At 39.2% G+C, this 14,898-nt stretch overlaps 1 protein-coding gene across 1 annotated transcript in view; it reads left to right on the top strand.

Moving 5' to 3' along the window:
* LOC110155213 (transmembrane protein 230-like) overlaps positions 1–14,601 on the top strand; it is a 53,941-nt gene extending 39,340 nt beyond the window's left edge. The window contains exon 5 of the mRNA XM_020919270.2: positions 6,143–14,601. Within this exon, the coding sequence (XP_020774929.1) occupies positions 6,143–6,283 (141 nt within the window). The 3' untranslated portion in view covers positions 6,284–14,601. The remainder of the gene's footprint in view (positions 1–6,142) is intronic.
* The last annotated feature ends 297 nt before the right edge of the window (positions 14,602–14,898 follow it).

The following is a 14,898-nucleotide window of genomic DNA, read 5'->3' as shown; positions in this document are numbered from 1 at the left end:
GCCCCTGGTGGCGTCTGAATCTCAAGAGTCCAAAGTAAAACGTTTTTACAGCCCCCGTCAGTGGAACAATCAACCTGAGATCTGCTGCCAGAGTTCATACTTTAAATGTAAACTCAAACTCAAAATGCTTTTTAGTTTGACTTTTAATTCAGACCTGTTTTCGTTTTTATGTCTACTTTTAATGGGATGTAAGAATAAACCAAATATCGTGATATCATATCGTCAAAAGTCTCACAATAATATCGGAGGCCATCGCAATATATCGATTACAAGTCTCTTTACCTTAATGAATAGTTATGGTGATTTTAATGTCTTTCTTATTCTGTAAAGCACTTTGAATTACTTTGTGTATGAATTGTGAGTTACAAATAAACTTGCCTTGCCTTGTCATGGTGCTAGCCTGATTCATCAGACGGTTTTACTTCATACAAACCTTCTGACCTTGCAGAATTCATTCATTTAACAGTAGGTCGGTACTTTTTCATTTAACCAATCGCTGCTATTTGGTCGTGACGTATGTAATGTGCTGCTGACAGGGCTAACTGGTATATTAAGCTTTTCCCAAATCCCGTAGGAAGAAGGACAATAACGTCTTTACCCTTGTTAAAATTCACCAAACATTCTCTTTGTTCCGGCTTTAAATCCTCGATCTCGGGAATCGTTGACAACACAGAATATATGGCTCTTCGCTGATTGGCTGGTGCCCAAACTCGCACTTCCGGGGTTTTTGCGAACTGTCTAGTGTATTCTGATTCCTGACCTAGTTGCTAGAGAGAAATTAACCTGGCTACCATGGCGCAGCAATAGCTAAAAACAGAGGGAACTACATAGACCATGATCCTTTGTGTTGTCAGTGCAGATTACGTAAAGAAATAACTGTTTTTTGTCATTTTTAAATCTTAATTCTAGTACCAAAGGCTTTTCAAGGCTTTTCCAAGGCTTTAAAAAGGAAAAGTAGCATAGTCACAATATTGTAAGCCTCCACAAAATATTGCAATAAATATCGTACCGTGAAATGCATACTGTGAAAGTATCGTATCAAGAGATTTTGATATCGTTCCATCCGTACTTTTAACACTACATATGCTATATACTTATGCCTTACTTTAACCTTTAGGAGCTTTATGTTTTATGTTTTATGTTTTGTTCTGTGTAATTGCTGTATGTTTGGGAGGAACAGCGGGGGGTGCTGTTGTTTTGAGCGTTGTATTTGTTGTAATTGTCGTAATTGTTGTAATTGTGTGTGAAGCACTTGCTGCATTTTAAATGTATGAAAAGTGCTGTACAAAAAAGTTTGATTTGATTTGAATGAATAATGCATCGTAAAGCGCTTTAGGCGTCTTGAAAGGCGCTTTGCAATATTATTAAGTGCTAAAAAGTAGTAGGGATGTAACGATATTCAAATTTCTCTATACAATATTTTCATGATACACATCTCATTTATTGCGCTATTTTGTGGAGGATAACAAAACTGTGAATATGCTACTTTTATCTCATCATAATCTAAATAATTAAGATGTAAAAATGTTGAATAAGTTATTTCATCATGTAGAGTGGACTGAAAGGGGGCAAGGAATCATGGTCTATGTATTTCTCTCAGTTTTTTCATTTGCTGCACCATAACAATGAATTTAAGCAAAGTAGCTTGTATCCAATCCAATCCACTTTATTTATATAGCACATGTCATAAACAAAACAGTTTCCGCACAAAAAACATATCCAATAGAAATTTAAAATAAAGCTCTAATTATCTCCACTAGTCCTCGTCAAATAAGAGTGAGAATACCAATAAAAATAATATAAAGGTAAAAAAACAACAAAAATAAATAAAAGACTGAGGACCACACAAATCACACCATCTTAAAACGAGACCTAAAACACTCCATAATGCTATGATGGTCCACGATGTTATTGCGAGACTTTTGACGATATGATATCACGATATTTCGATTATAATTACATCCCTGCTGTGAAAAAGTAGGTCTTTGTTCCATTAAACAAACATTAATTTAATTTCACACTCTTGTTAATTTGTTCATTTTCATGTCCAACTAAACAAGTACATATAGTTTGTAGTTCTTTTTGTTTATTATCACATAACACATTGTTCATTTAAATATACTTTATTTGTTGATTCATTTCAGTTACATCCATATTGACTATACTTACCTGCAGCTCCACATGGTCCAGACAAAAGAGGAGGCCCCATCTTGGCCATTTTTAAAGACTTGAGAGGAGTTCGTGGGCTGGACCATGTGGAGGGATAAACTGGTTTAAATTCTCTTTCATTGTCATTTGGTTTTATAGTTTATTTTCAACACACTGTTTTGTTTATGTTAAATACTTTGATTTAGAAGGGGACTTAGGCCCATATAAAACATATAAACATCCTAATTTTAGATTTTTGAAAGTTATCTGCAAAGGAAACGATACTTACCTGGGGGAGGTACTTCCTGCTGGGGGTATAAAAGCAAGGAGGTTTTGTCAATTCGAGGAGGAAAAAGACTTCTGTGCAGTTGGGTGCATGTTGTTGTTGCGTTGTAGTTGATTAAGGTCCGTTTACATGAGAACACTTGTGGGTAAAAATGACAAAATATTTTATCTGAAGTGCCTTTCGTTTAATCCAGGGGTGCTCACACTTTTTCAGCATGCGAGCTACTTACAAAATGACCAAGTCAAAATGATCTACCTAATACAAAGCCAAGCAAACTGCACTGAAACACTCTGTGCCCCTTTTTTGGACCCTCACCCACAGTTTGAGAACCTCTTCTTTAAGAGAACTTCCTCTGGCACTTTACACAAAACTGTGAAAAAAGTGAAGGAAGATTTTTTAAACCTGTTTTTTAAAGTTCCAAACTGGAGTTTCATTCTTTTCTGGTTTTGCAGTGATATTTACCAGCCTCTGCACATTTACCAAACCAAACGCACATCGTGACAAACACAGATGCATTTGTGCACTTTTGTGAGACAAACTTCAGCCAAATGTGGCAGTAGGTCTGTTCTGTAGATCCGCTCTATGCTGTAGACCTGCTTTGTGCCAACACTGGAACACAAATTTAGACTGGTTTTTGCTTCACGTTTGGTCTTGATCTTCTAATCAACGCACACTGTGGGAGGGGCTTGTGTTCGCTGTACGCAGGAAGGAGCGAGAGCGTGAAAAGGCGAGGGGCGGCGTGCTGACGTGAGGCAGATGGACAGGTAGGATGTTTAGGAAGTTGAACCTGCCCTGTGATGCACGCTGGTACACGAGGGCACACGCTGTTGTTTATTACAAGTTTATTGCCAACAGCAGCGGCCGTAATGAAATATGATCACACTTGTTGAGTGTCAGACCTTGAGTGAGAGACAAGACCGAGTCCAAACACGAGTCCGAGACGAGACACGGCGATCTACCCGCACGACCTTGGTGATCGACTGGTAGATCACGATCGACGTATTGAGCACCCCTGATTAAACTGCACTGAGACCATTGGCACTGAGAAGCACAGTAGAAATATTGGTGCAGCAAAACTTGAATTTCACTCAGGATCATAATGGGAGCTCTAACTATGCTAACTGAGGGTTTTTTTACACAAGAATGCTTGCAGGTAAAAACGACAAAATATTTTTATCGGAAGTGCCTTTAGACGATGACAGCGTTTTTGGGGCTTAAAAATCTGAATACGCTCCCCCGTAGCATTTCTGTCTACACTGCCTGAGACTCAAAACTCTGGTCAGATCTGCTCACGTCTCGTACACGTTTACGTCACATACATCACCACCTAGCGCCACCACCGAGCCGCCTGGCATGCATACACAATCGAACTCCACACACTTTTGCGTCATTGTATGCACGCAGATTTCCTCCCGAAAACGCTCATCTAAATGCAGAATAAAAAGTGAAGACGCGACGCCACTTTTGGCATCTTCTGTTCAAACCGTCATCATATAAATGTAGCCTTAAGTTAATTATTTTCTGTTTTATTTGTTTGAACCGTCTATTTGTAATTAAGTTCCTGGTCATAGACACATTTTTGTTTTAAGTCTGCTTTCTACTTTGACCATGACCACTCAAAAAAGTATTGCTAACCTGACCTCTGTTGAAATGATATATGACCCCGACAGCCCCTGGTTAAATACATAATGTGTGTTAAAGGCCCTGCTCGTTCCCTGTGTGTGCGGTGTGCAGGTGCAGAGCGGTGTGCAGAGCCGTGTGCACACTGAGACTCTGCTCTGTTGTCTGCATCTCCTTTAAACCTGTGTCTGAGGCGGCACTGCCAGCGGGACTCTCCTCTCTCCACACTTTGAACGCTCACCGGTGTCGTGTGCAGACCGTCAGCGCACATACAAATGAGCCCCGCAAGCAGCCAAGAGCAAGTGTGGAGTTTATACAATATGGCTTTTTTTATCCCCTGTGAGGTTTCAAGTGGAGAACTACCCCGGAGAATATCCCAGCGAGCGCTTTTATGGGGGTTTGGAATGGCAAGGTCTCTCAAGATTCGATGTTATTCACGATAAGTGGAGAAACTGCGATATGGATTTCGTGTTAAAATATATAAATACTGTTAAAATACTGGTTTATTAGTTTATGGACACGTTTTTGCAGATGATGTCGTCAACATTCCGTAGGGGTGTGATGCTAACTGCAGGCACTGGTTAATCTGAGTTTTTTTTACACTTTGCAGTCGTCCTTCGCTATATCGCAGTTCAGTTTTCATGGTCTCGCAGTTTCGTGGATTTTTTTGTGTGCAATTTTGCATGCTTTTTTTTTTTTTTTTACAGTGTATGAACACATATTGCTTTCCTCCCACTGCGTCCTGACTGGCTGATGGACTCCTGTCTCCTGTACAGTACAGTACAGAATGCGATCAGCCAAATTTACATAAATGTTGGATTTCTAGCAGTGTGATTCTGAAGTGCGGTATGTTTGCAAGTTTTCTCCCTGACAAAATCCACAATGTGGATGAAACGTTCTGCACTGACAAAGGCTCCTGCAGTCGCACGCAAAAGACTGAGGAAAATACAAACCGTTGCACGCTGAAGGAAGGTAGACGTTACGCACTGTAGCAGAGTCTTACACATTGTCGGGTACCTGCAAATAGTTGCTGAAACCAGGACTTAAAGCACGATCAGGTTACGGCCGTGTTTACCTCCGTGAGGTGCGGAGCTGAGCCAGTCCTTTCTCCTACAGTCACCTTTGAGCCTGTCCCGACAGTGAGTCCTGTTTCACGTCTGGTTTAGTCCTGGTTTACTGCTGTTTTACTTGTGTTTTAGTCCTAGTTCAGTCCTGGTTTAGTCTTGGTTCAGTCCGTGGCGTATGCAGCGTTACAGTTTGATATAATCTCAGGTTTGCGGGCGGGGGTGGGTGCAGACGGGGGCAGGTGCTGTACTGTACTGCACAGGAGCGGGTCTCCAAAAATGGACCCGTGCAGGACTCTGCGCTGTAGGACTCCATTACGGAATTAATGAATCATTGGTTCGTTACATAAAGAAGGAGGAAAATAACATAAGGACGACAGCAGCAATAAGTTTTAAGTCTGAGAAAGTGTATAAAGTGTGTGCTTAGGGGTCTTACAGCCTTAAAACAGATATAATAACTGTAAAATATAAAGTTGACTACTTCGCAGATTTCACCTATCGCGGGTTATTTTTAGAATCTAACCTCTGCGATAAATGAGGGACCACTGTAATCTGAGCTTTATTTGAACACAAACATCCAAATAGCCCCCACAGTGGAGTGTTTTAAGACTCATTTTAAGACCCACTTTTATTCCCTGGTTTTAATACTGCATGACTTGTATGGTTCTCTGTGGCTTTTGTTTATTATTTTTATTTATTTATTGGTTTTATCAATTAAATTTTTTTACTGCTGCCGTTATTTATTGATTTTATTATTTTTGTTCATTGATTTTAATATTATTGTTTTATCTGTTGATTCTATTATTTCCTCTATGCTATATTGCTCTGTGAAGCCCTTTGGAAACTGTCTTGTTTATAAAATATGTTATACAAATAAAGTTGGATTGGATTGGAACTTCTAGCCTCAGTGAGCTTCATTTGACAGCAGCCGAACTCGATAGGTGACGTCAGATTCCTTTTAGTCCACTTCTTTATGCAGTCTATACTCATTACAATGCTTGTTTTTGTCATTTTGTCTTCACAGCATCCAGACAGAACCATCCCCGTCATCATCATCGGCGTCCTGGTCTTCCTCCCCGGGTTTTACCATCTGAGAATCGCCTACTATGCTTCCAAAGGTTACCGTGGTTACTCCTTCGACGACATCCCGGATTTTGGAGATTAGCCGTCACACTGCGGGCTCCATTAGACTGCAGACGAGGAACGTAGCGTCTAGCTGATCTGAAGTTCTGAAATATCACATTTACTGTTTTTATAAATATTGAAGGTTGGGTCAGCCTTTAAATTTGTCACCCAGAAAATTTTAGTCAAATATTTTCTTTCACACAAAATTCATCTCGTTTTTTCGTAAAGCTTGCTGCTATTGTTTTTAGCATTATCTTAACTACAACCATTTGTTTTGTATATGCAGAAATATGAACTAATACTCGTTATTTGTAATTGTTATTTTCCATACATATAGATTATATTAAGAAGTAAAATGAGAAAAAACAAAAACTAAGGTGTCCAAAGTTAAAGGTGTACTATGTAACTTTTCTCATGGGGGTTAACGTGCGTAAAGGGCAGCAAGATTCATCGAAATTAAGATGTAATTTCAATGGAATTTTGAAGTAGTAACATTTTTATGTAGCGTTTAACGCACTTCACGTCGAGGAACCACTCACCCATTCACACACCAGTGTACGCAGACACTGGGAGTGTCTTGCCCAAGGGCATAACGACAGCATTCATTATCTGTGGGAGCTGGAATCGCACCACCAACCTGTGGGTTAGTGAATCTGACCGCTCGACCAATGATGTTTATGTCGAGACCATAATTTCCTCCACAAACAGCAAAGTATTCAGTCTAATTCCGCTTAAAAACGGGGTACTTTTTTTTTTTTTTTTTTTTCAGAGGACATAGTCAAGGTGAGGGGGCAATTGTTGTCAAGGGGGCCGTCTTAACTATAAAGCGCTGCAGGAAACACTGCATTAAGCTTATCTATATCTGTTTTGCTTTAATTGCAGGGAGAGAATGATATACCGGGTCAATATTTGCACTTTTTAACGGATCAGCTTTCAACTTTAAATCTCCAGAACAGGCCAATATTTATTTAGTTTTTCTCGACCTGCTGCCTAAAAAGTACACATAAAGCTTTATTTTAACTACATGACTTCACAGTTCTCTTTTAGGTTTGTGGTTTAAAAAAAAAAAGGTGTTTTGTTGACAGAATTTGTGTAAAGAAACTAAACCAAAATCGGCCACATGTATCAGTCCAAAAAATCTTGACAGAGTTTGTGTTTGTTTGAATTCTAAACTATCAGTATCAGCCATGAAAAAGTGGCTTCCCCTTCAGCAGAAAAGTTACAGAGTGCACTTTTTTGATCTCTAATGCATTGATCTTTCTTTCTACGCGTAGCTTGAACTTATAGTCTATCTTCTGCACTAGTTTGTAAGAAATTTTTAACACCTCCATTGTGTCTTTTCACCGTGTTAAGCTCGCCTACCTCCTGCTCTGCTTGCTGTCCTGAGAATTTAAATATGTCCACAGCAGAGCCTAGTTACAAACACACATCTATAAGCAATAATGATATATTTAGCTACTTTTTTGACTTGTGACTATAGGATTACTGCACTACACTGCTGTCTGAAATGGCCTTTTACATATATATATATTTGTAGCAATAACTTGAATATTAGAAGTTATGTTAAGTCTCCTATGAAAGGCCTTGTACCTGATGTGTTACAAAACCAATGTATTTGAGAAAAATTTGTCTCCATACTACGTTGTTTTTTTAAAATCTATGTTATAATGTTGTTTCCTCATCAAAATCTAAATGTTCTCCTGTAACTGCTAGCCGCATGAGCTTCGTTCGACTGAAGCTTAGCGCTATGGGTGATGTCAAACTCCTTTAGTCCACTTCTTTATACAGTCTATACCGTAATTTCGGGACTATTGAGCACACCTGAATATTCGCCGCATCAACTAAATTTGAACAAAATTTTAAAATTGTACATATATATAGGCCGCACCTGAATATAAGTTGCAGGTGTCCACGTCTTCAAGAACGTTTTCAAGTTTGGGCCGTCTGCTTTTATCGCCTCTGAAAGCGTTTGTCGTCTTTTTGCTTTGAGTTAGTTCTCCAAAATCTCACCATCGACTCACTGATGTGGAGCTCACGTGCAGCAGCTCTGTTTCCTTATTCCACAGCCACATCAATTGTCTTTAACTTAAAAGCTGAATCATCTGCATTTCTTCATGTGTTTTCCACGAGGAGGGTGTGTATATGAAGCACAAAATAACTGTTCAAAGCACAATCAAACGAGCATCTTCCTCGGCGCATCAGCCCCGTCTCTCCACATGCATGTCTCCTGCAGAAAGAGTCTCTGTTCTGTCTGTATCATGTCAGTGTCTTGGAGGATTTCAGCAGATTTCAGATTAGGTTAGTTCTATCAATCAGGTATGAGTGGATGTTCGGCTACTGAAGTTTGAGACGTTTCTTCTCTTCATTTACGCACACGGGTAAGACGTATCCCCCTCACTAATGTTCATTTAGCATCATAACTTATTTTATCACATGGCGATAAACTCTGTGAGTGCGCTGACAATATCGCTAACAAATGCTGCAACTTCATGTTAATCCTAGATCCATGTGTAACTGCACAGACAGTGGCGTTTTCTGCACTCAGGCTGCGAGTATGCACTGTGTTGCCAAACCATAGACTGTATATATGAATGGACAACGTGCCACACAAAGAAAATGATCATATATTTGCCGCTTCGTTGTATAGGCCACATGGTTCAAACTGTGAGAAAAAAGTAGCGTCTTATAGTCCAGAAATTACGGTAATATACGTCCAGTCTCTACTAAAGAAAAGGTAAAAGGAGCTGTTAACGTGAAAACTACCGCTTCATGACATCACAAGGTGGAACAGAGCACTTTGAGCTTTGGAGATGTGGACAGACTAATAATAAAGTGTTACTCAAACTTGTGTGAATGAAACAAAACACAACTCCAGGTCTGGAAACAGCATTATAACGTAAATATCTTACATTTCAAGAGTTAATTCTGCGTAATATAGGACCTTTAAAGCATTTTATTGTCTGATAAGCAGGAAGTGTGAGTTTGCATGCTAGTTTTGTTAACTTAACCGTCACAACAAAACTCAGCACTGGTTAAAAGTTGTGAAAAGTGCTCATAAACTCATCTCGGTGAATAATTAAGTGAGGAATAACTTTGGACCTCGGCAAACAATTTCACATTTTTAACACGGTAAAAATCAGGTGCAGCGCCTTTAAATTATTGTTTCGTCGTCTCTAAAAGGTCAAATTCATTTTAAAGTTGCACATTGGTTAATCCTGCTGTTTTATTACCAATCAGTGGAGGATGAACTGCCTGTTAAGAGTGTGTCGCCAAAACTACCGCATTATTCTTGCTTTTCTGAAAATATACAGCGCTTCCTTCACCTCCGCCGTTAAGTCATTTTCACCTAATATATTTCATTCTGTTAATTATTTCTCGTGGTTCAGTTTTTAATTACGTATTAATAAGTGTTGATCAGTGTTTACCTTGTTGTACAGTTTTCTCATTCGCGACATCTCAGTTGTAAATGAAATTGGGCAGGCCATTAAATGCTCAATCAATCTGTCTTTTAGAGTGAAAATGCCGCTTTGAACTGGTTTATGGTTAAAGGGCTCACATTACGCTTTACATAATATATTGACATCGATGCTGTATGATGTAATTTTGTTTCCTTGTTACAGACACATTTGGAGTTGTGTTTTGTTCATTCATGCATGTTTAACACACAAATCCTGCAGATTTACGCTGAGTTTTTCTCTCAAACTGAAAACGTTCTTCACACTTTGACCTTGTGATGTCATATGGCAATACAGGAAGTGCCCCACTCTGTTTTTAAACTCCATCCACCTTCACTAGAACCATTTGGATGATTTAAACCCTGGAATTGTTGATCTCTACTGAACTTAGGCTACGTTCAGACTGCAGGGCTTAATGATGTTTTTGCGAGGTCGTTCGCTTTTCCAATTAAATGCGACTTGTGTGTGATCTCCAATGTAAACGGCCCAAAAGTGTCCCGCATGCGCAATGGAGAACACGATAACGTCAACCGCAGCGAGCGTGCTCTGTGTTTACAGAAGTTGTCCAAACATGGACGCAGCATTGAGCACCTGGAGATTTTAAAGTTCCTCTCGTACCGGAGCCAGAACATGAACAACTTACTTGTTTTAAGGAGGAGATTGAGAAGGAGAAGGACGAGGTTTTTGGTCGTGGTGTTTTGTGGGGCAGCGGCAGCGACGTCCGTTGAAAGGAACATGTGGATGTGGAGACGTAGCCAAGAGTGGTGAGTGGTGATGTGCTTCACTTCAGTCACACGGAGTTCATTAACAAGTTTCACCTACTTCAGTGCAGAATAGTGACGTTTGTGGCTTGTTGATAACGTGTAGGTGGATGAATGCACTTTGACCGTTCAGACTGAAGTCGCATGTCAAAAGATCAGATATGTATCGGTTTCAGGAGCACATATCCAAGTGTCCTGGGTCACATTTGAAAAAATCGGATCTGTGTTGTTCAGACTGTCATTAAAAGACCAGATACAGGAACATAGGGGCCAAAAAATCAGATTTGGGTCACTTCAGGCTGCAGTCTGAACGCAGCCTAAATGTAAAAGACTAAATGTAAAAAAACTTGAACTACATTTTGAGCAATGGAGATGTAGACAGACGAATAATAAGAGTTACTGAAACATGTGTGAATGAAACAAAACACAACTCCAGGTCTGTGTTTGTTATTGTGGTAACACGGCCTAAAGCTCATAAGAGTCACTTTTGTGCAATACAGGACCTTTAAAATCTCTGTTACTTCCACAGGAGAGACGTGTCAGTGAAAATTACTTTAAACTATATGGGGACTTGTAAGTTATGACTTGGACTCTCGAGTCAAACTTGAGTCACTATATTTAGGACTTAAGACATGACTTGATAAAAACAGATAAAAGACTTGGGACTGAACTTGGACTTGCAGCTCACTGACTTAGGACTTGACTCGATCTTGAGGCCTGTGACTTGAGAAGACTTGATGCCTCTCCAGTTGATACATGCAGTGCTTAGTTTTACAGGAACAAACTGGAACATGTCCCTCCCACTTCTGTTTGTTACTTTGGATGAAACTGAAGTACTGTGATATGGTATCCTCAAATGTACTACAGTAATACACAGTACAATACAGTAAAACAGAAGGAACTACATAGAACATGATCCTTCCATTTCAGTGCAGAGTACATGACAAAATAGAAGCATTTTAAAATCTGAATTCTTTCTATTCTGGCCGTAATGATTCACTAAGATCTTTTCAAGATGTTTAAAAAGGAAAAAGTGGCATTTCTATACCTCTTCTATAAATACTCAAATATAAATATACCATGACGTTTAAAGTACACTTTAGTTTAAAATTTATATCAATTGCAAAAATCTAAGCTATATTTGGTTTAAAGACTTGAAATGACTTGAAGCTCAAAGCAGACGACTTGGACTTGTCATGGATTATGGGCCAGTGACTCGAGACTCGAATTGGACTTGCCTGTATTTGACTTGGGACTTGACTTGGACTTTTAGGTCAAAGACTTGAGACTTACTTGAGACTTGCAAAACAATGACTTGGTCCCACCTCTACTATAAATCAATCAAAAATCTGCTATAAACCAATCAAAAATCAATGTTAGATTGATTGAATCCACAAACTTAACTTTAACTTTCATTAATGTTATGGTTTATAGGAAATGTTGGGTTAGATTTTGATTTCGAGTGTCATGAACAGGACGAGTAAACATGTTCAACTCAAATGTAGCTTTAACGGAACAATCGTAATGCTGATTTATTCTTGTTTACAACAACACTGGACCTGATTTCCATCTATTTGTTATAATTTGGTGTTTTTATTTTCAATGTTTTTTATGTCCAATCAGAAAGCAGAAATAGCCCCACACGAGTCTCTCATCTGGGTTTCCAGTTTCACTGCTGAAATCGTGCTGGTTTAAACCTAAAATGCCTCTGTGATCTAAATCCCACTATCTAAGACCGAGGTCTTCAACAGGGGGTCGTACTGCAGGGGGGCACGAAATCTTTGACTCTTAAACTTTTTTTTTTAATGTATTTCTTCATTTTTGTAGGATGAGGATGAATTGGTTTTCAGTGGGTTCTGGCTGTTTGCTCCTTCTCTCTCTCTTCATTCCTTTGTCTCTCAGTCCCAGTCAAACTGCAAACATCAGCGTGGATTTTATCGTTTGTTGTTGGCCACATGTAAAGAGTTAGTTAATTAATCATTGCGTTTATATAGCGCCTTTCAAGATACCCAAAGAGCTTTACAGTTCATTGTTCATTCACGTGACACTCAGTGGTGGTAAACTACTACTGTAGCCACAGCTGCCCTGGGGCAGACAGAGTTCCATTAGAGCTTCACTTTTATGCACAGCAGAACTTAAGCTCCACATGTACTATCGCACATCGTGAAGAGGTAACTTCATTTCCCGGGTGTTTTAACCAGGCTCCACACTCCACAGCCGCCTCCTCTCTGTCCACAGCTCGAACTAGAGACAGAATGAGCTCTTCAGATTAGAATGAGCGGAAAAGTTCAGTGTCCCAAATTAAACTCTTGTCCGTGCGCTGTGGCTTCTCTCTCGTTTAATCAGATCATTAAAAAAAAGTCACACTCGCCTATTTTCCGTGATGTTGTTGCTCCATTGCTCTGGCCTTCCAAGAGTCACTGCGAGCACAAAACGCACCTTAAACTTCAGGTTTGAATTAGCTTTGGCCAGACTCAGGCTTATTTCTGTCAAGGAACAAGTTGAGCCTTAAGCTGTAGATGGAGTTAGTTTCAGCTCAGGATTTCAGGATAAGTTGTTAAACAACTTTGATCAGGGGTGTCAAGCTCATTTTGGTCCAGGGGCCGTATCCAACCTACTTTGATCTCAAAGGGGCCGGATCAGAAAACTCATGTCATATAAACCCCAAAAATAACAATAAGTTCAAATATTTGTGCAGAGAAACACAAATCTATTACAGAAATCTTTTTTAATTGATGAACTCTTTCTTTTACAAAATATTATATTATGAACAACCTGAAACTTTAAGAAAAATACAATTTCAACACAATGTTTTAACATGAACTCATATGCAAATAGGAATAAGTAAATTTTTCACTCTGCTCCACTTTTCTCATGTTGGACATTTTTCTGATGAGTATGTCACGGTCAACAGTCAAAACGATCGTCCTTTAAGAGCGTTTGGAAAGAGACAAGTCTTCATTTGTGCTGCTCTGGTGGGAGGGGCCACGTACAGAGACGCTGGAGACGCTGCTGTGATAAACACCGCACAAAATTAACAATATTTTAACAGAAAATATAATTACAGTATTTTAGTAGAAAGTCAGCCGAGGGCCAGATTAAAGGTCTTGAAGGGCCGGATCTGGCCCCCGGGCTGCATGTTTGACACCTGTGACTTTGATGGAAAAACCCCCAGTATTGAATGTAAAATAACAGAGTAGCTGTTTATACACGACACTAGGCACAATTTAATATAAAACACAACTGTGTGCCATATATATAGTAGGAGGTCCCTGCTCCAGCTCTCCATCAGTTTGGAGTCCCTGGCTTGAAAAACGTGAAGACCCCTGATCTAAACCCCAGCACCTGCAGCCAAGCGTTGACATTGTTGTATCTATATGTTGTTTAAAGCACTGGCAACTCAGCTTCAGGAATTCAGTCCTTTTCTGACCTCCAGCTCATTTCTAAACTACAGGGATTCGAGAATTTTTGCTTTTAACTATTCAAAAGATTTACTGTTGTTTGGAGTTAATATTTCAATATGGTTAATAATCTGAAAACTATGGACATCTGTCACAGGAACGTTTGTGTTTCAACATTGCCATCATAAACTACTTGTAAATCACAAAAACACTCCCCTCTGTTCTCTATTACTATCATCTGATGCTAGGTGGCGCTGTCCGTCTTCAGATGCCTGCACTCTTTCCCCGCACTCTACCACGCTGCTGTAATACGTTCCAGCGAATGTAGCAAACAAAATAAGCCCGTCACAGTTCGGCTGTGGGGAATGTTGTGTAGTACCTCTCTCTTAATGAATGGAAATGTCAGTACGCCACCCCACCGCCGCAGATACCTCTTCAAATTACTCACTCCTCAAATGCTAACAGCCCTCGCGTTCAGGTGAGAGCGTACACAAACCCTCTATCTACAGCCAGATACACAACGCCAAACACAACTCCACGCCACGACTATTTTATATCAGCCTATTCTTCTCCCATGTTTTTCCTACATCTGATTTTGTAAGCAGCTCCAGCGGTTTTTAGAAAGTATATTTTTGAATGAAAAAGAAGAGTGTATTGTACAAAAAATGTGATGTAGCTGTATATTTTAAAAAGAAGTTTTCTTGTATGTGCTTTTAGGAGAGAAATAAAGGTCTTACAGAATGTCTTGGTTTGTTTATTTGGTGCAGAGTAATGTAGCTGAAGCAGTGATGGAAGAAGTACTTGATTTTGTTACTTTAGTAAAAGTACAGATACTGAAACAAAGAAACACTTAATTAAAAATATGATATCAAATGAAAAAACTACTTAGAAAAGGTATTACAGTAAAGGACCTGTTTAAAGATGTCCTTAAAGAGTAAAAAGTTATTAGATAAAGTATTTCATGCAGATTTTGATTTGTTATAAGGCTTCAAATATTTTATTTTTTATTTTTTTTATTTAACCTTTATTTAACCAGGA

This window comes from Boleophthalmus pectinirostris, unplaced genomic scaffold, assembly GCF_026225935.1.
Source record: "Boleophthalmus pectinirostris isolate CB_2022bp ecotype Guang Dong unplaced genomic scaffold, ASM2622593v1 HiC_scaffold_18, whole genome shotgun sequence".
Lineage (NCBI taxonomy): Eukaryota > Metazoa > Chordata > Actinopteri > Gobiiformes > Gobiidae > Boleophthalmus > Boleophthalmus pectinirostris.
The sequence above is the reverse complement of the archived record's forward strand: the minus strand, read 5'-3'. Positions and strand labels throughout refer to the sequence as shown.